General features: G+C 33.7%; 1 protein-coding gene and 2 long non-coding RNA genes across 5 annotated transcripts; 2 read left to right on the forward strand and 1 right to left on the reverse strand.

The window, feature by feature from the left end:
* On the forward strand, positions 1-2,801 carry LOC132622014 (uncharacterized). Its single transcript, XR_009575802.1, has 3 exons — positions 1-343; positions 1,143-1,217; positions 2,592-2,801. It is a non-coding gene; the product is annotated as an uncharacterized LOC132622014 (long non-coding RNA).
* Positions 2,802-8,259: 5,458 nt separating this feature from the next.
* Positions 8,260-13,079, forward strand: LOC132598905 (uncharacterized). Its single transcript, XR_009566726.1, has 2 exons — positions 8,260-12,122; positions 12,914-13,079. It is a non-coding gene; the product is annotated as an uncharacterized LOC132598905 (long non-coding RNA).
* A 132-nt stretch (positions 13,080-13,211) lies between these two features.
* LOC132598885 (deSI-like protein At4g17486) lies at positions 13,212-16,693 on the reverse strand. 3 transcript variants are annotated; one of them, XM_060312032.1, is made up of 3 exons: positions 16,107-16,693; positions 14,511-14,798; positions 13,212-13,775 (listed from the first exon to the last, which is right to left on the reverse strand). In XM_060312032.1, the coding sequence occupies exons 1-3, from the start codon at positions 16,237-16,239 to the stop codon at positions 13,378-13,380; spliced, it is 819 nt and encodes a 272-aa protein (XP_060168015.1). In that variant the 5' UTR covers positions 16,240-16,693; the 3' UTR covers positions 13,212-13,377. The 3 variants fall into 3 exon arrangements, with proteins under 3 accessions (XP_060168015.1, XP_060168021.1, XP_060168030.1); XM_060312038.1 differs by having other exon boundaries at positions 13,212-13,760; positions 16,107-16,690; XM_060312047.1 differs by having other exon boundaries at positions 14,511-14,802; positions 16,107-16,246.
* Between the last annotated feature and the right edge of the window lie 8,200 nt (positions 16,694-24,893).

Raw genomic sequence — 24,893 nt, forward strand, 5'->3', positions numbered from 1 at the left:
AGACAAATAGTTAGTGGAAGTTTTTTTTTTTATTAGAAATAAATGAAGTGGGCAAGCCACTTTCATGATGTTGCCAGGAATGAGTGGCATAAAATAGAAGTTTTTTTTGGTTTACACGGAAAGAAGGCAAAAGATAGAAAAGAGAAGGAAACAGGCGAGAGGAATTGTGAGATTTCTATTCCAAATTAGGATGTGTTCTTGAGTATACATTTGTTTCAGTGCTTGCCTATTTTCCCATTCCCATATATATAAGTAGGGTTTGACATGCCAAAATATAACATTAAAAACAAATTAGAGCAAAAGTGACTGGACGGCGTCAACAACAAACAATTGAAGGCTTCAGGTAAGAGCTTAATTAAAAGCTCTGTATTTAGATATTTTGATTTCTCAAGTTTCAGTAGATGGGGTAGTTGGTTATATACCTACACATTAATTTATATTATATTATTGTGGTAGAATGAAATCAAGTCCTATGGTCTGTTGCACGAACAGTGACATTTGACTATTTTGAGAAAGGTGACAAGACTAGTGGATCATTATGGCAAATGATGATTAAATAATTGAACTTCTATTTGAGATAGTCATTGAGCAGTTATGATAAATGGGTGTATGGCTAGTTCCTATATTTTTCTAGTTGGCAGAAAGGTGAGAAAATTTGCATAGGAATTGATTCATACGTTTTTCTTTCTTTTACAAGGACGCTGAACAAATTGTAATTTGCTAATCTAAAACTTCTTTTTATGTTTTTCGTGTTTCAATTTCAATTCTTATATATAGGGTCTATGTATTTTTAATATTAAGTGTATTGGATTATATGTGTATTTTCAAATCCAGGGCATTTGAAATGTGAAAAGTTAGATTTTTGTCCGAAGTTAAAGATATTGGAGTAATTAAAGGTTTCGAGTCCTAATCCTAAGAAAGGAGAATTAATGATTAGATAGTCTATCTATGGATGAAGTTGACCAATTTTAATAATATATGATCCTTAGATAATGGGCGAAATTATTTTTCAAATAAAATTCCAATCTTGCCCTTGTGGGCCCAAGGCCACTTTTTGGGGTGCGTTTTCGGGTTTTGAGTATAAATATAACAATATGGGTGTCCTTAGATTCGTATTCTAACGTAGATCGCATATTTGATAGATTTTGATCATTCAGAGGCTCTACGCAAAGGGAAGGCATTAGTTTGATTGTTCGTGGCACCCGCTCGGCATTGAGGTAGGTTACAGTCTACTTTAGTTAGACTCTGATTAGAGAATCGTATGTAGTTGTAGAAAGTGACGGGGATAGCATATAGGCCTTCGGGCATGAAGTGGAGGTGGATTCCAATTAGGTTGGCTCTGTCAGCGGTTATGTGGGCTTGTCGCCATATGTGTTATTTTCTGTGATTATCACCTGTTTGTATCTCTGTCACATACTAGCTCACTCATCATATGAAAAGGAATGGTAACATTAATATGACTTGTATTTGTTGATCGTATATTAGTGATATTGATATCATGCATGACATGCCTTTCATATTATTCTTGTGATGATGGTGAGTTAAGTGATTGAGAGACTCCGAGGTTTTTGCCAGAGATTGAAAGTGACAGAGAGACTCCGAGGTCTTTGCCGGAGATTGAGAGTGAATGAAAGCCTCCGAGGTTTCTGCCGGAGATTGAGAGTGAATGAAAGCCTCCGAGGTTTCTGCCGGAGAGCACGAGTGGTACATGGACTTCGCGGGTCTCCCATGAGTCATGGCTTTGAGGCTCTGCTCTTGCATGTGTGTACGAGAGTGAAGTGAGAGAGGTGACTATTGCATTGCATTGCATTGCATTCATCCACTCAAATATGTGACTGATCATTTGGTGAGCTATATCTGTCTTGGTTGATTTCATGATTCCTTTATACTTTACTCGTATATGATACATGACCATACCTGTTTGCTCTATATGCTACTTGTTGGTTTCAACTTCTTCATGCGTTATCTAATCATTGTCGGCCTATGATGCTTACCGGTACAAGTGTTGTACTGATACTACTTGATACAAGCCGAGTTGCCTCAAGGACACTTCAAGGACCGTCCCGTGGAGTCAAAGTTTGGATAATAGCATGGAGAGGACGGATGGGAGATGGAAGAATATTAAAGTGGCCAATTCAAGATTTCCATCTCCACAAGACTAGCCAAACAAGGCCCTTACTTCATTAAGGGTATAATTGTAATAATGTTAGTCTTCTATTAGTTAGTTAGTATAAATAGCTAGTCTTTCATTTCATTAGGGACTTTTGACATTTGGAAGAAAAGATGAGTGATTTTTGAGAGAGTTGTCTCTAGAGAGAGAAACTTGTAGAGAGGCCATGGATGGCTCTTGTTGAACCTTTGATTGTGAGAGGATTGGTTGCTTGGGAATTCAATTCCCTTGAGGTCATCCTAAGAGGTTGGTGCTTGTTTATGCTAATTAATTGAGGTCTTTAGGTTTGATACACCTTTAGGTTGCTTTTAATTCCATTTTCTTGTGTCAATCTATCTATCATTTACTTTCCTTGTCATTTTATTGCTTCCGCGTATCCGTTATTGTATCACTACTTTTGCTGCACTTTTGTTGAGTGCAGAGTACGATCCAGGCTCCAGTTCTACACCCCGTGGCTGATACGCGAGGGTGATATCTTTCAATCATTCAGGGTGAGATACTTGTCATCCGTGGCCCCTGAAGGACCTCCTCTATTTCTTTCTGTTTTTGTGTTCGACAGACAATATGTAGCCTTCGGGTATTTTCAGACTTCTATTCCGTACTATGTTAGTGCTCTTGTACCCTTGACCAGATTTTTGGGATTGTCATGAAATTTCTAGTTATGATAAGTATTTAAGACTTGATAACTTATTCTTATTTAATTTTTCGCTTATTTAACGTGTTATCAGTAATGTGGTTCGCCTATTCGGAGGGATAGTGTAGGTGCCACCACGACTCGCGAATCGGGTCGTGACAAAAAAAAAATCAGAAATTCTCAAATTTCATAATACAAGTAAAAAGTAAAAGAAATGCTCATATGTAAAAATCTATAATAAGCAACAAATGAAAAAGGGAAAATGAGAGAGCAACAAGAAGCAAAAATATCTTGCGAAGAAATGACTATTTTTAGGTTAATAGATAAGATCAATAGAAGAAAGTAACATGAAAAATAAAGTGCAGCGGATGGAGTTGTTCCTCCCTTAATAAGGGGTCTCGGGTTCAAGCCTGTGTGTGAAAAAATCCAACCAAGCGCTTCCCCCAATTGGGCCCTACGCGACGCGAATCCGAATTAGTCGAACTCCAATACGGATACCGAACACGAAAAAAAAAAGAGGATAAATAAGATAGGAGGTTCAATAACTTTTGAAAAATGGACCATAAAAAAGTAAATTTTGACTTTAAAAGATAAGACCAGGACCTAAAAATTAATTAATTGAAAATTTTGACATTTTATTGAAATTTTTGTGAGGATTGCAAATGCCCGTTGGTTGTCCCTTATATATATTAGTAAAGTAAATAGTAATATCTTCTCTGTTTCCAAAATCAATATGAAACAGAGCAGTGTAAAACCATGGGTGAAAAGTAGGGGTATCAAATATGGCCCAAAAGATGATGGCCCGCTCAATCCGTTCAAAATTTTATGAGTTGGGCTCAAGATAATTTTGTATTGGGCTGATTTTAGCCTAACCCAATATAGCCCATTTTAAAGTGATCTCTAACTTAGCCCAATTCTAGCCCATTTTTTAAATTTATTTAAATTTGAGTTTATTGCTTGAGACTTACTTTATTTTTTTCCTATGTATTCACTTTTCTTGTATCATGTATCTTATAAGTTTGTAGTGTGTTTGATATGAAAGAAAATATTTTTCACAAAAATGTTTATCTCGAAAATATTTTCAAAAAATATTTTCCACGAAAAATCCGCGAAAATGTTTTTCGTAAAAACTATTTTTCTAGATAATATTTTCCACGAAAAATATTTTTCTATTAAATAGTCCCTTAAAAAAAATTGGGTCAAGTTGGGCGGGTCATGACCCTGTCCATTTTTAGCCCATTTCAACCCAAATAACTTTTGGGTCAATGTTAGACCAACTCATTTATTACCGGCGAATTGCCCTTCTTTTGGGGTGGTCTTTAAATTTTGCCCTTCGGCTAAAACCCATGGGTTCCAAGTTCGAACCCCCACACAATCAAAATTTTTAAAAAAATTCGCAAGGCAGAGTTTAAATTTCGCTATGCCCCCACCGGCATACACTTGTGAAGGAATTACCAAAGTTATGTCGGACCCGACATACTTATGCCTTATGGCCAGACTTGGCATAAGTATGTCGGGTCCGACATAACTTTGGTAATTCCTTCACAAGTTTATGCCGGGTCCGGCATAAAAGTTTGCCCATTAAAAGTTTGCCCCCACTGGCATAAACTTATTAAGGAATTACCAAAGTTATGTCGAACTCGGCATACTAATGCCAAGTCTGCCCATAAGGCATGAGTATGCCGGGTCCGACATAAATTTGGTAATTCCTTAACAAGTGTATGTCGGGTCCGGCATACACGCGACCCAAACCTTGCCTTGCAAATTTTTTTTTAATTTATGCTTGAGCGGGGGTTCGAACTCAGAACCTCATGATTTCTGCGTGAACGCTCAGAGTTGCAATGCGAAGAGCAAAAATTAAAGACCAGCAATATGAGGGGCATAATTTAAAGACCACAAATATGAGGGGCAAAATTTAAAGACCACCCCAAAAGAAGGGCAATCCGTGCAAAAAAACGTTATTACCTCAACCATTTTGATTGAGTCAATTTCAGCCCAGCCACCCATTTGACACATTTTTTTGCGCGGATTGCCCTTCTTTTGGGGTGGTCTTTAAATTTTTCCCCTCAAATTTGTGGTCTTTAAATTTTGCTCCTCATATTTGTGGTCTTTAAGTTTTGCCCTTTGCTTGGAAAGGTGGGCGAATACATGAAGTTCTGGGTTCGAACCCCCGCTCAGGCATAACATAAAACAATAATTTCGCAAGGCAGGACTGGGGGAGTGTATGCCGGATCCAGCATACAATCTTTAAGGAAAAGCTAAAGTTATGCCGGATCCGGCATAACTAAAAGTCTGCCCCATAAGGCAGAATTTTTCCTAAGACATAGTTTAGTTATGCCTTATGGGGCAGAATTTTAGTTAAGGCATAACAAAATTATACCCCATAAGGCAAGAACGTTTCTTAAGGCATAGACTTTTCCTTATAAGGCAAAGTTTAAGTTATGTCTTAAGGAAAAGTTCCGCCTTATGGGCATACTTTTAGTTATGTCTTTGGGGCACACTTTTTAGTTAAAGCATAACTAAAAGTTTACCTTGAAAAGTAAAAAAAATAAAAAAAAAATATATATATATATGCCTCAAGGCAAAGTCTGCCCTCTCCGGTAGACTTTTAGTTAAACATAACTAAAAGTCTACCGGAGGGGGCATAGCAAAATTTAAACTTTGCCTTATAAGGCAAACTTTTAGTTATGCCTTAAGGAAAACTTACGCTTTATGGGGCATACTTTTAATTATATTTTATGGGGCACACTTTTAGTTAAGGCATTACTAAAAGTTTACCTTGAAAAGTTAAAAAAAATACATATATATGCTTCAAGGCAAAGTCTGCCCCCTCCGGCAGACTTTTAGTTAAACATAACTAAAAGTCTGCCCCCTCCAGCAGACTTTTAGTTAAACATAATTAAAAGTCTGCCGGAGGGGGCATAACAAAATTTAAACTTTCCCTTATAAGGCAAACTTTTAGTTATGCCTTAAGAAAAACTTACGCCTTATGGGGCATACTTTTAGTTATGTTTTATGGGCACACTTTTAGTTAAGGCATTACTAAAAGTTTACCTTGAAAAGTTAAAAAAAAAAATACATATATATGCTTCAAGGCAAAGTCTGCCGGAGGGGGCATAGCGAAATTCAAACTCTGCTTTGCAATTTTTTTTAAAATTTTTGACTGAGCGGGGGTTCGAACCCGAAACCTATGAATTTTAGCCGAAGAGCAAAATTTAAAGACTACAAATATGAGGGGCAAAATTTAAATACCACCCCAAAAGAAGGACAATTCTGCGAATTGCCGACACCCCTAGTGAAAAGGATAAGTTGGGGACAGGGTGGCTAGAGCCTAGAGGTTGGGGTATTAAATGGACCTCTTGATTTAAATTTTAGAAGATCCAAAACAAATTTATTCGCATCATTAAATGAATTCGTTGCGTTAATTTGGGTTTAATCAAATACAAAATGATTTTTATGTACTTATGTCGTTCTTTATAATCTATTTAGTTACCAAATGGAGAAAATGAAAATGTAGAGAAAGAAATATGCATTACATGATATTAAAAAAAAAAAAAACCTTTTTGGCTAAAATTCTCTTTTGAATCATCTTGAATATACCAATGGACTCATCAATGAATATATCCTTATAATAACATTCATGATTGGATATAGCATGTTACTTTTTGTGAACTAAATTTAACACCTCTTAACCACACGAAAAATGTGGGAGGTTTCTTACTCTCTAAAAACAATTATAAAGAGCACGTTGTTAGTATTTAACTATATATTTGTCTATTCATGTGTGGATCTGATTCTCATATTTTTTATAGCTAAATTCTTTTAATAATGAATAACGGTGAGATGCGAAATTTGAATTTCTATCTCTTTTGTTATCACATATGTTGAGCTATGTAATCATGCCATGTAAAATCTTAACTAGTCGAGCTCTGCTAGGTGTTGGAGCAAGCTATGGCCCATGGTTCTATTTGCTTCAAGGTATTTAGATTAACATTTATATGTGTTAAATTGAATGATTATATTTTACACCAAAGAGGAAGGATGAGTTGCTTTGTTAATGAGAACAAGTGAAAAAAAAAAATTATCACTATATAACTTAATTTCTGCTTCATGCTCAAAATACTTGGTAATTTCTAGTAGAGTAAAAATACTACTGAAATACCATTGTTGTACTTCATTAGATACATTCAAGAACTACAATAACTTAATCTTAATTATTATTGAATAAATACTTAATACTCCATCCGTCCCAATTTATGTGTCTTAATTTGACTGGACACAAAGTTTAAGGAATAAAAAGGGACTTTTGAATCTCGTGGTCCTAAATTGAAGATGTGTGTAATGTACTAAAATGTCTTCTGAATCTTGTGGTTTTAAACTTGCTATGTAAGATGTTTGAATTGTCAACTTACTAAATATAGAAAAATTCACTTTTTGAAACAGACCAAAAAAAAGTACGATACTTAAATTGGGATGGAGGAGTAATAATCTAGAAGTAAAATTTTAAACTAATATTAATCTACAATAATTACATTATACTACCATTTTGGCAAAGTAGTTTCTATTTCCCATAATCTCCTTTTCGTTTTAATAGAAAAGTAAATGGTGCATATGCAGGAACTTTTTTTTTTTTTTTAAAATAAAAATAAAAAATAATAATTAAGGAATCACGTGCTTTCCATGTGACGCCGCTCGGCGAGAGCCGGAAGGTCGAGAAGAATGAAATGAGGAGGAAATAGTTAAAAGGATCTTTACAAAATGAATAGACGTATATGACCTTCTGTATATATAGGCGATTCTGACGTAACACAGAGGTGGGCTTTGGGAGAGGGTCATTTAATCAAGGGAAAACACCACTAATTGTCCCCAAAATACAAAATATTTACCCGCTCATGCCCCCTCCCAAACTATTTCGCTTCTACCCACCGGCTGAAAGTATTTACCGGACATACCCCTCGGCCAAATCCCTTTTCGTGATACCATCGCAGTATATTTATATATCATGATGGTATCATGGAGGATTAAGAGAATGACTAAAACAGTCCTCCATGATGCCATCTCAATATATTTATATACCATGATGGTATCATGGTCATGAGAAGTGTCTCATTGAAGGATTGAAGCAGTCCTTCATGATACCATCACAGTATATGTGTATAAGACAATGTTATCAGAGAGGAGTGTTTGATTGAGGACTAAGACAGTTTTTCATGATACCATCACGGTATACGAACATGATCATCCATAATACCGTCTCAGTGTATTTATATATCATGATGGTATCATAAAGGACTAAGAGAAGGAGTATATTTATATGGGAAAATTTCAGAAATATACAAGTTGGTCTCTTACATTACAAAAAAATAGCCCAAAAATTACATTACAAAAAATAGCCCAAAATATACAAACATATACAGACACTTGTACCAACATATACAAAGGCAGAGAGAGAAAGCGAGAGCGAGAGAAAGAAAAGTTTGGGTCATTTTTTGTAAGAATTAAAAAAATGGGTCAATTTTGGTGGCGATGTTGCCCCAATTAACATACAGTGTAATTTTCTCTATTTATATAACATGATGGTATCATAAAGGGTGAGAGAAAACTGAATCATGATATCATTTCAATATATTTATATACCATTTTAGTATCATAACGGGGTAATTGAAGCATCTCGGGTAAATATTTTTAATTTTTTATGGGTACAAAAGTAACGGCGGTAGGGGCAGGACAATTTTTTTTTTTAATTTTTTTTGTTTGAAGCATCTCGGGTAAATATTTTAACTTGGGATTTTGCTTCAGCTTTTCGTCCACTCCGTATGAATTCAACCAAGTAATCGGTTATTACCTTGTCTCGACTCGCTTTATTTCACCTTTTTACTCGCCCTGTCCACAAAATTGGTTAAGGAGGTAAATTTTGCATTCCAAGATTAATGATATAGAATGGCATTTCTCATTTTATCTATTAAGTCTTCGATCAATCAATCCCAAACTAGTGAGTGTCCGTTATATGAATCCTCTGTTCAGCCAGATTTCAATCGACGTAAATAATTTGCTTTTTAAGGCACTTGTAAGTTGTACCTACACTGACAATCTGACACAAAAGTTTATGACCAGACAATACAAGGACTAAGCCTTATTACCAAAATGGATCATATCGCGTTAATTGGTTACAAAGCACTTATGAGGAAGTAGCTAACAAGTGTTTTGATTCAATTTGGAAATGGAAGTTGATTTGAGGACTCCCGACCAAATATTATCGCATCTGAATCTCTTAACGAGTTAAAATACTGTTCAGATATTATCAGACAGTGAAGCTTCTTCGCTTTCCTTCCAATCTTCTAAGTTCTAAGTACTTGCTTTACTGAGCGTTGGTTGAGTTAATTGGACATCCGACAGATTATGACTCCAGGATATTGCAGCAGAGTCAATGCTTTTACTGTTGGAGGTTTGATTATGGATTTGTTGTCTAGAGGAAACTGATGTTAGGTGGATCAGGTTTAGATCAAATCATTAGTCTAATCGACATGAGGTGGCTATATATGAAGATGAACATGACAAGCCTCCAATCGATCTGGGCTTAACAAACCAGCTGAAGTAACAATCAGCGACCAGTCTTCAGGGGAAATACGTGAAAATGTTAAAGCTTAAAACAGAGAGATAAGTAGTCGTTCCCTGTTATGGCCACTTTGAGATATTCTCTGGGTCTTAGTCAAATATGGCCAAGGAACAGAATGAATCATCTCCTTCATGCGGTTAACACGGGACCAAAAGCTTTGACACGACTTCCTACTTTTGCGAGAAATACTTTGGACCAACTAAATCCACGAAGTTCAGCGGGTTTATCGCGTTTGATCCATCAACAGAAAATGGAAATTCTTTCAGCATTTCAGCAGGTTTGGTTTGATTGAAGACGATGAAGAATATCTCAATGGATGATGTGTCTCTAGAATTTGAAAATCCTGTGGATATGGATGGAGGAGACTTTTCTGTTATTGACGAAGAAACCACCTCGGTCTACTCTAGTGACCTTTAACATTCCTACCAGATCATCCTTGACTTAATCCGGCCATGATGAAAGAAATGACAATGGTGATGTTTCTTGCCGAAAAATGAAGTAGGTATGATGGGATACTCTTAGATAGAAGATGAAAATTCGGTAAAGAATCCTCAAGAGCACTTTTGCAGCATGAAATGCGGATAGTTAACCGTCCCCACACCCACACCCCTTAACTAGAAAGACTCATTTAGTATTGATTGAAGACAAACATGGTAGCTTTAGTTTTAATTGAATACAAACATGGTAATTTTACTTAGGCACACCTGGGTTCATTTTGATGACCCAACAGAATAAGGATGTGCTATTCTAGAGACAGAAAAGGCTAAAGGTTTTGAGCTGGATTGCAAGCAGCAAACAACTATAAGTGGAGGCCACTCTCGTGTTCTATGCAACATTGTTCACGGAATAGATCTAGAGTTGGCTGGCTGCCTAATGGTATTCTCATACATTCTGGTGTCAGTTGGAGGACATTGCCAATATACAGCAGAACACTCGGAATATGGAGGCTTGCAACTTCTGTGCTGGATTCCAAGTCAGAAATTGAAAATTGAGACCTGGAAGCTGGAAGATTTATTTTGTTTTATGGAGAAGTTCCTTTTAGTAAGCTTGTGGTCTTATGATTCAAGTGGTGTGAAATTTCTCTTCAGATACTCTAATTGCAGATTTTTCTTTAAAATCTCTCTCCCTCCTAATTGTCTGGAAGTTTTACCATGTTGAACCAAACTTTTTTTGTATAGGTCACCTACACAAGCTGGTGGGTGACATTCTTGCATCCATAGATGCACACAGTGAGGAAGTATGGCCCCAACTATTAAGTTTGATAATGCTAGTTGCTGGATGTACATCCTGAAACAAATGTTCTTCTGTGAATCTGATTTGAGATATGGGATGCCCATGTTATTGGATGATAGAAAAACTGAATGTCCTTGTAAGTAAGCTGCATTTCTAGGTTTATGTTATCAAGTTGTAAATGTACCATCAGAAGGCAGCATACTGATAAAGTGAAGTCTTCCTTCGTAATTGGAGCAAAGTCTGTTTAGCTGGATTTGACCTGTATGGTTGCTCAATACTGCCGATAAACAGTTTCCCTGTTACCAGTGGGTTGAACGTATTCATTTTCTTGCATAGGGCAGAAGTGAATTGAAAACCTTTTTTTTTTTTTTTAATTGACAAAGCATTCTTTTACTGGTAGGAGACTCCTGAAAATAAAAGTAATCCATTTGCAGACTTCATTATCTGCTTAAACGAACATTTGGTTGTTATTATAGCAGATTGCCTGTTGATGCAAGGTAATTCTCATTATCGAAACATTGGACTAGCTGGTTTACCGCTTGTGTCTTCCCCGTCCAGCAAACCTCTAAAGCCATATAACATTCGTGTCATGTTCATGTTCCTAACACTGGATTCTCTTGAAGTACTCCGCCCGAGCTTATCTTGACAGAGCTATTCTGAGGCCCTGTACCCTTTGCATCAAAAACCATGAATAGTTTCCTTTTTGTGATTTTGCTGTACCAGTCAAGATATTTTCTGAAATCTCAATCCTTAAAACTTGTAAAGAAACCAAGAATAATAAAGACAATGATTAGGATAAATTGGAACCTTACTTAGTATAGAAATTATGGTATAGTAATTACAAATAATCTTCCTTGTTGAAGATAAGTTAGTTCAACAAGTGAGGTGGAAAGTTATTTATTCTTAATATTGCTAGATGTATGCTAATATGTGTCTAGTAACTTCTCATTCTGTAACCTAGTTCAGAAATATTTAATTTCATTATGGCAGGATTGGAATGGGGACTGGGACTACTATGGAATGGAACCGGATCTTTATTTTATGTCATTGGATGATATAAATTTGAACGTTCTATCTCACATATGTCATGGTGAAAGCATGCCAGTGTCACATAAAACCTTCTCATGTTTGATAGATTATATTGTATCAGCTTAGAGAACTTTGTCCTTGGTTTACATTGAGGCAAAGTATCCCCTGAATTTTAGGTTTTAACAACATGGTTCGCGTGGATCCTGGCATTTACTGTTACCAGGAGTCCAGAGCTGTAAGTTGTAACTTGTAACTCATGGATGTTTGATTCCCTTTAGGTTGGTTTATTGTGTCAAGGCTGAAGAGAGATGCAGTTTGCTATGTCTGAAGATAGTGGAAATCAACAAATCAAGTTTAGCAAGCTGGTGTGATACCATATTTAAGTCAGCTAAAGCTAAAGCTTCCATGATTCCACATTTAAGGCACCCATCCCTGAAGAGGTCAGTATATGCGATTTCCTGGATGCTCCCTGTTTTTACATCTATAACTTTCAGTGGTAGTATCATACCTACCTATTCATCAAGCTTTGCCCATTCTGTTTTACAGCGGAAGTTTGCACTTGTATATGTAATGGAATTTTGAGAATACTCTAGTCATTGCTGAATTTCTTATCACCTTCTCCAGGACTTCTTTAATGTTTTTATTTAGCATTCTTCCCTTCCCCCTCCTTTTTGAGTGCTATTCATTTGCTTTTGTTGCTTTTTCACAGTTATGTACCCTTTTCCTTGTAAATAAGTTAGAACTTGTGATGTTTCCTTATCCTTTCTTAATAGGAAGGAGAAGGGGAGCCATTTATCTTAGATTCCTTTCAGTTCCATTAATAGCTTTTGTCTTTTTCTTTTTGGTCTATTACATGCTTTTAGGTACTCATGCGAGAAATGTTGAACATATACTATAGGATAAATGATATGAATGAAAACATTAACAGCACCAAAAATGAGGTTGGAACTTTTGAATAAAGTGATTGATGATATCTTTTGGTCAATTTAAGGTCACCTCTCAGGTATAGTATTGGCCTTTGGGACTAAAGAATAGGTTCACCAGAATAACAATTGGAGACAAATGTGACTGTTTGGAAATATCAAAAGAAAAAGTGATCTGATTTGTCCAAAGCTGCTGAAAGGCAAATAATATCTCTTTGCAAAAACAGCTCTCTAAAAGGAAAAGCACATAACATCACAGGCTTTCTGTCTCAATAGTATAACATTTTTTTTTCTTCACCCCTTTTCAGATGGATTAACAGTGACTTCCTCATCAGTGTGACCACATTGTGATTTGTGAAAGTTTCTCTTCGTTTCAAGTGTCGTCTTGGTTGAAACATGTATTCTCCCCAAGATTGTCCATAAATGAGGAGAATTGTTGAGTGGTTAATCAAATCGATTATGTCTTAACTCTAAGTAAGGTTGATTGACACTATATTTCTCTACGTCCATTCCGCTCAATTCAGGTTCATTTGAACTCAAGTAGTTCAACTATTTTTGTACGATGATTGTGATAAGCCTATTGATAGATAAAAGAATTAAAGTTCATTTGCTTGTTGCTGCATATTTTAGATTTTCATTTCACTGAAAGCATTTGCACATACAATATTTGAACTTTTGAAAGGCTACTCGAGTGGTTGTTAGCCCTATGAAGGAACGGGCAAAAGAATAAAAGTGAATCAAATGAAGCATGGCCTTTCTGCATCAAGAAATTTTATGATGCATTTGAATCTGATGTCAACGGCGAAGATGGAGGTAGCGGGCTTCTGTTTTTTTTACTACTTGTGGATTTGGCAATTGGAGGAGATTGCGAAGAAGCTGTTGAAGGATTTGAAGATGGAGTTGGCTTATTCGAGCTGCTCTGAGGTTTCTTCTCGTTGTCCCCTTCACCTGATGTATTTGAAGACGGAGTCAGGTTTTTTGAGCTGCTCCGAGGTTTTTTGTTCCCTTCACCTGATGGATTTGAAGACGGAGTTGGGTTATTCGAGCTGCTCTGAGGTTTCTTGCTGTCCCCTTCACTTGTCTTGTCCTCCATCCGATGGTGGCGTACTTTAGTAGACTTTAAGCTCATGGGAATGATACAATGGCAAAAGAAACCTACACCAATAATTACTAAAGTCACTCATATCAGCAAGTTGGAGAACACTACATTTTCAAACTTGATAACAATATAACCCGTAGAATTAAATGCGGAAGACTAGTTCAACCGTCAACGACTGCCCATACTCATGTTGAATATTCCTGTCGTGTTAAATGCTGCAAAAAATCTTCAACATGAGTTTGTGCAGCCGCTGAACTTGGTAGGAATCTTTCAAAATGGCTACGAAAAATCATGTCATTTCTCACTATAAGCAAATTTTATTACCGCATGCATTTCTATTAAAGTTCCTGGACTTTGTTTTCCTACTGTGGGTCCTTCAATAGGTTCTATTCATTCTCAACTTGATTACAAGTAAGAACAAACATCGAGACTTCTATGAAACTACTCAGAAGCTTCCTGATTCAACTACATATTGACAAACAAAGTAACAATAATGCACCAAGTCCAACAAAATATCAATCAACCATGATTCAAATCCAACTACTTGTAGTTGGGTCCCGCTATAATCAGTTCATTTTATTTCGATAGGCAAAACTTCCTCTACAATTAGAAGCAATCTGTTCTAAAAAAGTTAGAAGTATTTCGAATTGTTTGTTGATCCGGATAAAGTCAGTAAAAACCTTTGAACTAAACTGAACATGCTAGTTTTAAACTAAACTAAAAATTATTCTTAAAAAGGTGTAATATAAGTGAAGCAATAAATCTTACTGAGAGAGACATAAAATCTGAAAATCTGAAAATCTTACCAATCCTTGCAAGTCGATTAACCCAACTGGGAATTGGATTGCTGGTGAGTTTAACACAAGCATCACTACAAAAATGGTTGCAATTCTTTGTAATAAGGTTGTAAGCATTTCCTTTGTACTTATCAGCAAGTTCTTCCATAACTCCTCTTACTTCCTCAGTTGTCTTCTCTGTCCATCCAATCAAAATTGTTTTCCTGAAAATAAATCCCTCGCACTTTTTCGGCTCCCCTTCGAAAATTCCCGTAGTTGGATACTCATGAGCTCCAAATGCATACTCTACTCCATGAACTAGCTAACATAACCCACCACCATTAACAAATCTTTTACTGACAATAATTAAGTCTATTTAAGTAAAGAGATAATTGTTGAAATCACACCAGAACTCTCACTTTTTCATGTTTCCTTTTCATGTCTTTTCCTACCTGAACTATCATCATCTATGTAATGTTATCATTAAAAAACTACCACCATCTATGTATTAAAATACACATCGAAGATTTTTAGGCCAACTATCACTTATTCATTTTTCCTACTTAAACTATCATCATCTACTTAACTAGGTGTTTTTAATACATGCGAAATTGACATATAGGTACAAGTCGTACATAAAATTGGTATTCTATTGACCCAAAACGTATTTAGCAAAAGTAGGCCTAAAAATAATGGCACTGTGTAGCCAATCTGGTCTAACCCCTAAAATCATGCTAAGTGGAATGTCCTTTCTCCTCATTCTGACCATAATATTTTTCCCTTGAAATCACGCAATATTGGGCATTCTTAAAAATTAATATAACGTAATAATAGGGGCACAATCCAAAGTTAGTTCACCTTCTTATGAGTGAAATTAATACATTGTATACATTCTATGAATTCACAATATATATAACAATGTATACATAGTACTTCACAATACATATCAGAACGTATACATGGTACTTCACAATATATAGCAGAATGCATATATGGTACTTTAAAATGTATATCAGAATGTATACATGGTATGTCACATGTATTAGTATACATGGTATTTTAAAATATATATATATATATATATATATATATATATATATATATATATATATATATAAATGTATACATGGTACTTTAAAATATATATCTGAATGTATACATAGTATTTTTCACAATATAAATGTGAGTGTATACATAGTACTTCACAATATATATCAGAACGGATACATGATACTTTAAAATATATATCTGAATATATATATGGTACTTCACAATACAACAAATTAAAAAGACTGAAACTCGCCAAAGCCTATATCAAATCCGCGTTATCAGATGCCAATTAGTATCCCGCGTTGATAGTTCATGTAGGAAAAGAAAACTGATAGTTTAGATAGGAAACTAATAGTTCAGGTAGGAAAAGGGATAGATGTTGGTCGCTCAGGTAGGAGAAGGAAGCCGATAATTGGGGTATGAAACTAGCAAAAAAAAATGATAGTTAAGATGTGTTATTTACATTAACTCTCAAGTAAAAGATAAAATTAGATTTATTTTAACTCAGCCAAGATTTGAATTACAGATCTGATAAACTATGAAAAATTGATTAAAGTACAAGATTGAGTAACAGACCTTGAACACCGGAATGGTAAACCCCAAGACCAAGCCAATAAGCATAACCATTCATGGGAGTTAGATCGTATACATTTAAGTACACCGGCACCGATCCACGCACATTTTTAACTGAATTCTTGCAGCAAAGCATCTTGAAAACAGAGCAAATTTCAGCTTCCACTTTACTCTGTTACCCACATAGTGGAGAGAGAAATAAAAGACTCTGAATTTGGATGATTGAATTTCAAATATATATGTTGGTAGTACTAGTACTTGGTAGGTAAATAATTGAAGGACAAATGTGGGTTCTCTTTCCTTTTTCTTTTTTCTTTTCTACTGTTTTTTTCACTGGGTACCACCGGCGGTGAAACAGTGGCAGTACTTACCGGTTGGTGTAAGAAGAGGAGTAGGTTGGGTATATAAATATGTTGTGAGAAAAAGAGAGTAGAGATTGGTTGGAAAATTGGAATCTTTGCTGACACTGTTCTAAACTCAAGTGTGTGTATTATAATGGTGACTGAAGCGTATTATGGAATGATGATCTGTGATTTCTCTTGTTTTTTTTAAAGACATTTCTGTCTTTCCTTCCTGTGCACTGTGGACTCTACACAATTTAACAAAAAATTTGTTGGCATTTGGACTATTTTTGAGTTCAAGGGTGTGTCTGGTACCGAGGAAAATGTTTCTCATGAAAGTGATTTTTTGAAAATAAGTGAATTTCTTATTTATTTTTAGTATTTGATACATAAGTAAAAATATTATCTCAAGAGCATTTATATGTATTTTAGGGCAATAATATGAGGGTGGGGTGAGGGGGGAGTGGGAGGTTGGGGTTCTCGAGGGGTGAGATGACCATGGGTGGGGGTTAAGGAGGAGACAATGAGCTTAGAAGATCACTTATCAAAAAAAAAAAATCTAAAAAAAAATGTTTTTCAAAATAATATGACTAATCAGACAAGAAAAAAAGTGAAAATACTGAAAGACACCCCAAATTAGATATAGAGTATTGAGGTTGAAGTGGAAAATATGTTGGTAAAAATTGAAATATTTTGTAAATGAACTTTCTCTGGAAAACACAAAATGTGATATATAATTGAAGTTTTGTGTGTAAAAACGTCGAATCAAGTGAGTTGAAATACATATTTAAATTAGTACTTTTATGTTTTACTTGAAGTATAAATATTCAAGTTCTCTCTTCTTTTTTTTTTTTTTTTTTTTTTGGTATTTGCAAATTTTCATCAAACAACTAGTGAAACAATCCAAGGAATGCCCTTGTTTACATTTTCAAGTTCCATAATTCTACTATAATTATTTCTTTTGTAATCTATGGACAAAGTCGTATTCATTCCATCTCAATAAGAATGAAGCCGATGATAAATACATCTAACTTTCTAAAATTTGGATTTTGATTGTTTGAATCTTTTTAGGATAAAACTACATAATTAGAAGAAAAAAATACATATACAAATAAAATATTCTTACAAGTAAAAACATAAAAGAAAAAAACATGTAAAAATTAGACATATAAAACAACGTACTTGAAAAACCTATTTGATTTACCCCATAACAGTAAGGCCATTTATTTGGGACAAAGAAAGTACTTATAATTATCCACCGTTATTGATTAGTTTACACCCTGTCGTTTTCTTCCAAAAATTTCAAGGAGAATGCAACATATTTGTCCCCGTCTTCTCGTATTCTTCTTCTCTCTTTCTTTCTTCTTTTTTTTCGCTTTTTTCCTTTATCGCATATATATAAATTAAGAGGGAAGAAAGTTTTTAACCTGAGAAGTCATAATTCTCTATTTATTTTATTGATTACTAGAATAGACCCTGAATGTCATCATTTTCCTTATGATTAGTAAACTTTAAAAAAAAAAAAAAATCTAGGGCTTTTAGCATTTTTGTTTTACTTAACAAAAATATTTTCTTTTCCACCTAAAACATCAATGGAATACAGCCTTCATCGCCTAAGGTTTAGGGAGTGAAGGGGAATTTAGACTTTGTTACATGTATACGTGTGAATGGTCTTTTGATATTCTTGGTATTCGCTTTATTCACTTTGAAGGAATAGAATAATCATATATATATATATATATATATATAATTGCAAGACATAGGTCCGATGACGTGGCATGTCTCAAAAGCTTAAAAAGGCATTTATCTTTTTTTTCATTTTTTGCCTTTAGTCTATTTTTAAAAATTAGAAAATATTAAATTCGCATCCTTTCGGAAAGATTGAAACGTTGCCTAACTGAACGGCATACTGGAATGGTTTCAACGTTTTGAATAATTGCGATAACTACATTTTTGTTTACTCCTCTTACTTTGGACCTTCTTTACCACATGAGTTCTTCCCTGCAAAGGTTGCTATGGAGTGCACCGTTATAGCATATGGTAAATTCTCTTCAAATTTACAGTTTTTGTTGTATAATTCTCATTCTTTATTTTTGTATATTGCTTGATTCTGAAATTATTCATGTGATACTGATTTTTTTTTCCACAAAAGTAAGTACTTTTATCTCTGAATATTTTGAAATAATTGAGAGTGTTCAACTTCAGATTTTGGATACCCAAGGTAACTGCACAAAGATCCTTTCAACGTAACTGCACAAAGATCCTTTCTACTTTTAGTCTTACTTCTAATTAGACGTTCATTTTCATGTTGTAGGCTTTAGCAAAAAGGTTATCTAGATTTCAGTTTATCAACAGGTAACTTTCTCTTGCTAACAGAAAAGTATTTCGTCAAGGTTCAACTTCAAATTTTGGATACCCAAGGTAAATGCAGAAAGATCATTTCTACTTTTAGTCTTAGTCCAATGATTTGACGTTCATTTTCATGTTGTAGGTTTAGCGAAAAAAGTTGTTTAGAATTTAGTTTTTCAACGAGTAACTTTCTCTTACAATCAGAAAAGTATTTCGTGAAGGCCATAGTTAACAGAAAGTCTAGAGGTTTTTACAACCTAAGGTAGGGGTGTACAAAGTAAACCGATAAACCGTACCAAACCGATAAACCGAGTCAAATCGAGAAAAAAAACTCGACTAGTGGTTTGGTTTGACTTGCTTTGGTGTTGGAAAAAAAAAACCCGATCATAATTGATTTGGTTTGGTTTTAGCTAAAAAAAGTCAAACCGAACCAAACCAACCCGACATTACATGTATTCAGTTTTTAAAATATTTTATACATAAAAAAATTTATTTGTAATGTAATTTATAAATATTTCTTAATTTTTTTCATAGTTTTTCATCTATTATCATATTATTCAAGCTTGAACTTAGGATTTTGAATGTGAATAAGTTTTATATCCTATGGAGGTTAGTAACTCATATAAAGTGCAAACCAAAACCAACTCAACACTACTACTAACAAAAGAATTTCAATTTACCCATAGAAATGACAATAATGTTGGATATTTATTCTTTAGTTTTGCATAATTGGTTTAGAGAGTGAAAATACAAAACTTAAGTTTTTTTTTCTTGTCATGTAATTAATACTTATTAGCCGTACTTATTTTAGCATGACTTAGTATTTTTAGATTATGATCATTTTCTTTATGGCTTATTAATTAGCAATATTTATTTTAACCGATTTTATTATCTTTTGTTGAATATTTTAATACAATGTCATCACTCTTCTCACATTTTGTGTTATTTTCTTATGAAACACCTCAATTACATAGTTATATCTTATTAGGACTAAAGAAATATTTGACGTAAAAGTTATATGTTTTGTATCAAGATTAGTCTAAAAAAAAAACCCGAATAACCCGAGAAAACCCGAGGTTGAAAAACTCGAAATTGGTTTGGTTTGGTGTATAAATTTAAAAACTCGACGCAGTTGGTTTGGTTTGGTGTTTAAGGAATTCAAACCAACTCGGTTCATGTACACCCCTAACCTAAGGTCATACATCTTAAAAGTTGAGCCAATAAATACAAATATTCAATTGGCCATTTAAAAAGTAATTAATGAGGCATTAATCTATAAATGCATTGAAAGTTTGTAGGTATCTCTAAGTTAACATGTAATGTGTTAATTTAAGAAAATAATGTTACAACAGGCTATATGATAATTATAGAGCAATTTTTTTTACACTATATGATCATATAACTTAAAATTTTGATTTTAAAAAAATAAAAAACATCACTTATTACATCAATAAATTCAAGAATATTCTGGTTTAGAGAGAGGAAATCATTTATTGAGAATTATTAGGCCTTTTTTAATGGCAAGTTTGGTGATTATTTAGACTGGGTACAAATAAACTTATAGTCTGAGCTTTTAAAATTAGCTTATTTTAAAAAGTACTTTTTTTTAAAAGTACTTTTCAAAAAAATATTTTTTTTTAAAGTACAGTTTGTGTTTGGTCAATTGATTAAAAAAGCACTTTTGAGCAGTCATTAGTGTTTGACCAAACTTTTAAAAAGTGCTTCTATTTGTATTTTTCTCATAAGTACTTTTCAAAAAAGTGCTTTTGAGCAAAAACTGTTTTTTTTAGCTTCTGAAAAGTTGCTACTGCTACTCCCCAAAAGCACTTATTTTCTCCCAAAAACACTTATTTTCTCCCAAAAGTTTGGTCAAACACCTCACTTTTTTTTTTTTCAAATAAGCACTTATTAAAAAAATAAATACTTTTAGGGGAAAAATAAGTTTGGCCAAACAGGCTATTATTATCATATATGTTAACTGAGTGGGAGGAGTAAAAGCTTGAGAATTTCACCTTTTCCTTCGTATTATTTCTATATTCAAACATCTTCGAGGAGTTTTTCATTTCAAAATCACATGTTCTTTTTGTTAACTATATTCATGTCTCATGAAAGTGTTTGTATGAGAAATGTATCGACTGCAAGCTTTAGTAATGTTATTCATTCCTAGAATAATAGTTTTGAAGTAAATTTATGAATTGAAAAGTTAACCCTCCAATAGTGCTAAATGATTGACTCCTAAACGCTAAATCCTTAAGATGATGGTTTTTAATCATGTCCTCGCAGTTCTCTCGACTCTTTTTCTATCATAATAATAATAATAATGTTGAAGATGCATTCTAAATTAACGATTGAGCTCTGTTTTAGGAGAGTAAATCATAGTTATTTACTATATGCAATCTATTTGTCTTCTTTTTCTTAGTACTTTGCCTTGGTTTTTTTTTTCCTCTTTGCATTTTGCTATTAGCCAAAGAATTGAACTAATGCTAAGATTCAAATAATGACTTGAGGGGTGAAGATTGTGCCTAGAAATTTCCGATCAAGATAATCATTAACTTAGTTTTTAGTCAAAATTTCTTCTGTATCATTTATTAACGGGTCGGACTTATTTAAACTTACCATTAATTTTAATTGATGATAATCTTAGAAAACTTTAACATCATGAAATTCTTGAAAAAAAGAAGAAGAGCATATTGTACCTATATTAATGCTATGCTTTTCGTGTATAAAAAGATAGAAAAAATGATGATTAATTATTTCCTGAAAGATCAATCAATATTGAGAATAAAGATAGCTATGTCAATAAATAAATGTTACGCTTCGAAAAATATGTAAAAGACAAAATTGATAGAAAATCAAAACTTTTTAAATCATTCATTATATATGTACAAGTCTTAAGATATGTAATAATGTCAAATCATCTAAATTTTATTGAGTTGTTCTTAATATCTTTAGTTTTACCGATATTTACCTTAAGCTTATTGAGGTTATTTATGACGGCGCGAAGGGCAGATAAATCAACTAGTAATCTCTTAAAAGTAGAGACCAGATAGCATGACTGGTTTTGAGAGGAAACTTATGTCTCTAACTATCCTTTCTAGTACCTATGAAACAAACATTAGGGTGTTTAATTATTAGCAATTTTACAACTAAATGACTCCAAAAGGAATCTGAAAAATTGTCGTGTGATATCAAGAAATTAAACAGCATGTATATTTTTTGGTTTGATCTCAAAATCCACAAGATATAAGTCTGTGAATCCTTCGAATAATATCTCAATTTTTCGGCTTAAACATCTTTGTCAGGGAGACACATTGATTGAAAACAGCGAACTTCGATGGCTTTTTTTTGGATAAGTACCTTTAAATAATTCCTGTCCAGAAGAATAATTATCGGTACCTGCTTTTGACTTGCTTAAGGTGAAATTATGACAAATTGAATATCATCTAGTCTGATTCTCACAATTTTGACATGAAATTGTTTTAATTGATCTGAAGCAGGTAAATAAAAACAAATGAGTATTTTACTAAATTTAAAATAACTAAATTTATTAATAACTAAAGGAAGCCGATAATATTGTCAGATAAAAACAAATGAGCTAAATTTATTAATATTAATAAAGTGTGAAATTACACTGAGTATGTTGTTGTTGTTGCAGCTGCTTAAAATGCCCATGAAAGTCAAATGCTTTTCGTTTAGAACCTAAGACTAGTCTTCTTTACCTTTACTTAAAGAGATCTCAAGAGGAAAGATCCAATTTTATCTTGTCACTTAAAAGATGATTAATGCAACCACATTTGGTTCTATGAAAATTCCCTACTTTGAGCTCTTTTGGATTGACTTATTTTAAGTGTTTTAAAGCCAAAATAGCTTTTAAGTACTTTTGTAGTGTTTGAGTAAAATAAAAAAATACTTTTAAAAACTTGTTTTTAAGCCAAAATGACAAAAATAAGCCAAAAGTCATAAGCTACAATTCATAACTTATGACTTTTCATTTACAAGTTAAAAGTCATAAGCCCTTCCAAACCGGCTCTTAGTTACTCCATCTTATCAAATCTTATGTTTTACATTTTCCATACATTATTAGTGAGTGTACTGTGCATATATATGTTGTACATATACATATATTCAAAATCTGGTGCAACTTCTATGGGACTTTTAACTAATGAAGCATCGAATTTTTTTCCTGGTATAGTTTAATTGAAATCCCTTTTTCTCATTTATCTAGGGCAGAGGAGGGGGGGAGCAAGAATAATGAATTAAATCAGGCCAAAAAAAATAAAAAAAATTACAGAGTGAAGATATTTTGTAAAGCATGCTTAATTTTGGGAAGACCAATACATTGGATCAGCCGTTTATGAACTGGTACTGACCATACGTTTGCTGATCTTATGTGGGAAATGAGCAATAAGTTTAATCAACAGAAAATATGGAGAGCATAAGCTTATCCAAATCTTGATTACTCCTAATTAAATCCGTAATACAGGAAAGGGCTGGAATTAGGGCCATTTGGGCGAAGAATTAAGTGATGGATTTGGACATGCATTTTGACTCAATAGGCCCAAATGTGCCAAATTGGGTTAATTATTCTAGAATGCCCAAGACAAAATTGGGTTTTCATGTACTGCAGAAACAGAATCAAGATAATAAAAAAGCCTCAATACAATTATTTATACACAAAATCCAGGCCAACGTTATCATTTGTGCTCTTGAAAACACAATTATGGAGGAATATATTTCATTACTTCTCTGCAGTTTCCGTAACCCACCAACCCTACATCATGCACGTCACCTTGATAGACATTCTAGATTTTGATTTACATATATAGTTTGATCTTAATAGGACTCCCACCGTCCCAATTTAATCATGGGACTGGGTATAAAATTTAAGAATAAATGAAGATTTTTAAACTTGTAATATAAACTAAATCAGATATTTGTGTGACTACAAATAATTTTATTAAGAATAAATTGTCCCTTTTTAGTCTATTTTTGAGATGGACTAAAAGCGAAAGTTTCATGTGAATTGAGAGTGAAGGAGTAATAGATTTGATTGTCACGTACTCTTTACACAAACATATCTTCTGCTGAGCTGTACGCAGTTAGTGGAAGTCGGTTGATTTTGTTGTTCCTTGTGAGCTAGATTAGTACTATAAAATATCACATAAGTTTGAAATTTGGATGGATCACAAGGCTGATTGGTCCCACCAATTTGTTGAGAATGACTACTCATGTTTAAAATCATGCAATAAAGTTTACAAGATTATGACATGCTCAAATTAAGGATCATTATTCGGTTTTTTCGATTTTTTTTTTTGGGGGTGGGGATAAGGGAGCTAAGGTAGGGTCATTATTCAACCTCCTTTTCACACGTCTCCACAAACCATGATGAAGACCTCTCAATAGATGGTCTATTTTAACAACCACAAGGTGGATCATTTGAATGCAATAGTACCATTTGAAAGAATTCAGAGGAAACATTCTCTGCCCACCATATGCATAATTGCATGTATATAGATGGTATCGAAAATTAATATTGGTCCTACTAGTTAATAATTCATCAAACAGTACGCAGGGCGGAGCCAGCCCTTCGGGTGGGGTTCGGCCGAACCCAGTAACTTTTGTCCGAACTATATATTTGTATTAAAATTTTTGTCAAATATGTACAAATTATTAATTAAGAACCCAGTAACTTTAACACTTCTATGAAGCTTCTTACAAATTAAAGTTAACTCGTTGTGTCTTCAAGAAGCTAGCTGTAGCTTTGATGCAAGATTTGAGCATCAAGTCTTTTGCATACGAGAGAGAGAGGCTAAACTAGGATTCAAAATTTATAGGTTACGGTGATTTCTCGATTGCTACTGAATCCATAACTTATTATTGCTATTAGACTTTGAGTTTACTCTCTTCGTCCCAATTTATACGAGGGTTGACCTATTTAAGAAGTTAAATAATTTTTTTTTTTATTCAATTTCAAACATAGATTCTTCGAGTATTTTATAATAAAATTTACATATTTGAAAATTACATAAAAAGTACGTTCACAATTTATGAAAAGAGTTAGGAGAAAAGCGTAATCAAATTAAATTGTTAACGTACAATA

Source organism: Lycium barbarum, chromosome 1 (genome assembly GCF_019175385.1).
Source record: "Lycium barbarum isolate Lr01 chromosome 1, ASM1917538v2, whole genome shotgun sequence".
Lineage (NCBI taxonomy): Eukaryota > Viridiplantae > Streptophyta > Magnoliopsida > Solanales > Solanaceae > Lycium > Lycium barbarum.